This window comes from Galeopterus variegatus, unplaced genomic scaffold (assembly GCF_000696425.1).
Source record: "Galeopterus variegatus unplaced genomic scaffold, G_variegatus-3.0.2 Scaffold5124, whole genome shotgun sequence".
In the NCBI taxonomy this organism is placed as follows: domain Eukaryota; kingdom Metazoa; phylum Chordata; class Mammalia; order Dermoptera; family Cynocephalidae; genus Galeopterus; species Galeopterus variegatus.
The window spans coordinates 66,658-68,538 of record NW_007731235.1 but is presented as its reverse complement, the minus strand read 5'-3'; the positions used below and the strand labels follow the sequence as shown (position 1 = coordinate 68,538).

At 40.2% G+C, this 1,881-nt stretch overlaps 1 protein-coding gene across 1 annotated transcript in view; it reads left to right on the top strand.

Moving 5' to 3' along the window:
* The window catches only part of DHX8 (DEAH (Asp-Glu-Ala-His) box polypeptide 8), a 30,107-nt gene that overhangs the window by 22,580 nt on the left and 5,646 nt on the right, over positions 1–1,881 (top strand). The window contains exon 18 of the mRNA XM_008588959.1: positions 860–1,015. Coding sequence (XP_008587181.1) covers positions 860–1,015 — 156 coding nt within the window. The remainder of the gene's footprint in view (positions 1–859; positions 1,016–1,881) is intronic.

Genomic DNA, 1,881 nt, shown 5'->3' with positions numbered 1-1,881 from the left:
GGGATCCGAACCCGGGGCCTTGGTGTTCTCAGCACCACACTCTCCCGAGTGAGCCACGGGCAAGCCCCCCTGTATTATTTTTTAATTCTATTTTTCCACAAACTTTTTGAAGTCCCATCATATGCATAGGTATTTGATTTTCCTGACTATTAAGATAATACATGTTCAATATTGAATATTAGATGAAGTCTAAAGAATATAGAAATCATATGTAAGCCTACCGTTAGAGTTAGCCACTGTTAACATTTTAGGATTTTTTTTTTATTGAATCATAATTGATTATACATATTTTTGGTATTCAGTGTTGATGTTAATATTACATTGTTTGTAACTTGCTTTTTTCACTTAATGTGAGTGAACATTTCCTTCTGTCATTGAACATCACAAACCTGATTTTTAAAATGGCTGCCCAGTCATCATTGATATGATTAACATAATTTATGTAGTTCCCTTACATTTTTGGTCATAACTGTGGGGATGGTGTTTTGTTGTCTTGTTTTGTTTCCTCTTTTAGATTGTGCTGCACTATATTAAAGGTATATTTCTGAGATCTTTATAATATTTCTTCCATTCACCCTGCTTATATTCCCCTCCCTTGAACAAACTTCCCTGAAGTACTGAGTGTGGAAAGGGGATGGTAAGAGTACGGGTAGTCTTGGAAATGGTCCTAAAGGAAGTGAAATAAACCCTATTTCTAGTATTGCCAGTTGCTAAGTGCCNGAAATGGTCCTAAAGGAAGTGAAATAAACCCTATTTCTAGTATTGCCAGTTGCTAAGTGCCCCCTTTTTACAGATTTCCTGGCTAAACTGTTCAGTGATGTTTAACAGATATATTACTTATATATGCCCACCCCTCTAGGCTCAGGCAAAGCAACGAGCTGGCAGAGCTGGGAGAACAGGCCCAGGAAAGTGTTATAGGCTGTACACGGAACGTGCCTACCGAGATGAAATGCTGACCACCAATGTGCCAGAAATCCAGAGGACCAACTTGGCAAGCACAGTGCTGTCTCTCAAGGTAGAAATCACTATCTTGTTAGAATGGGTTGGTGGAACAGTCCAATCCTACGGCCTCAGTAAATGAATCTCAGTTTTATGAACCTTTTTAAATACTTTAGTAACCTCATGGAACTGGTCCCTTTGAGTGAAATGCAAATGACTGTGATAACACAGCGCTCCTCCTGGGCTCTGGGGCTAAGCTGGCATATCAGCTGTGAACACGCATTTTTTTCTTACCATAATAACCAGCAGGATATTTGGTTGTAAAAGGTTTTAGTTAGGAGCATTTTCTAAAAGGAAATTAGAAAAATATAATCAGTGCCAAACTGTGGACACACCCACTTAACTTCAACCACGTTAGCTTTCAGATTCAATTCAGTTCTTTTAGAATGGGAGAAAAACTCCCTATCCAAAAACTTTGCAAGGGAAGTATCAGTACAGATTTCAGACTGGCCCTCTGGGGACTTGGTTTTCATTCTGCATCATTGCTCTTTCTCTCTCAGTCCCCAGTGAGGACATTCATTCCCTTTTGGCGGAGGAGCTGCATGAGTAATTTCCCAGCTGATGACATTTCCCCCGGCACTGAAGCTACCCTGGAACCCTGGCACTTTACTGGTGCAGAGTGCTCTGTTGTCATTTATTATTCATTCCCTGTAAGAGATGCTAAAACAAAGCTTCAGAAAAAGACCTGCTCCAGTCTCTGGAGTGCCAACAGAGAGGCATCTGTGGCTCAGACTTCAACTCTGAGCTCTGTGACCTTGGGCAGGTTTATCTACTTTACCCTGTTCTCTGTGTTCTCATCTCAAAAAGGGGGCTGTTAATAGTATCTGTTTTATTTTTATTTATTTTTTATAAAGATGACTGGTAAGGGGATCTTAACCCTTG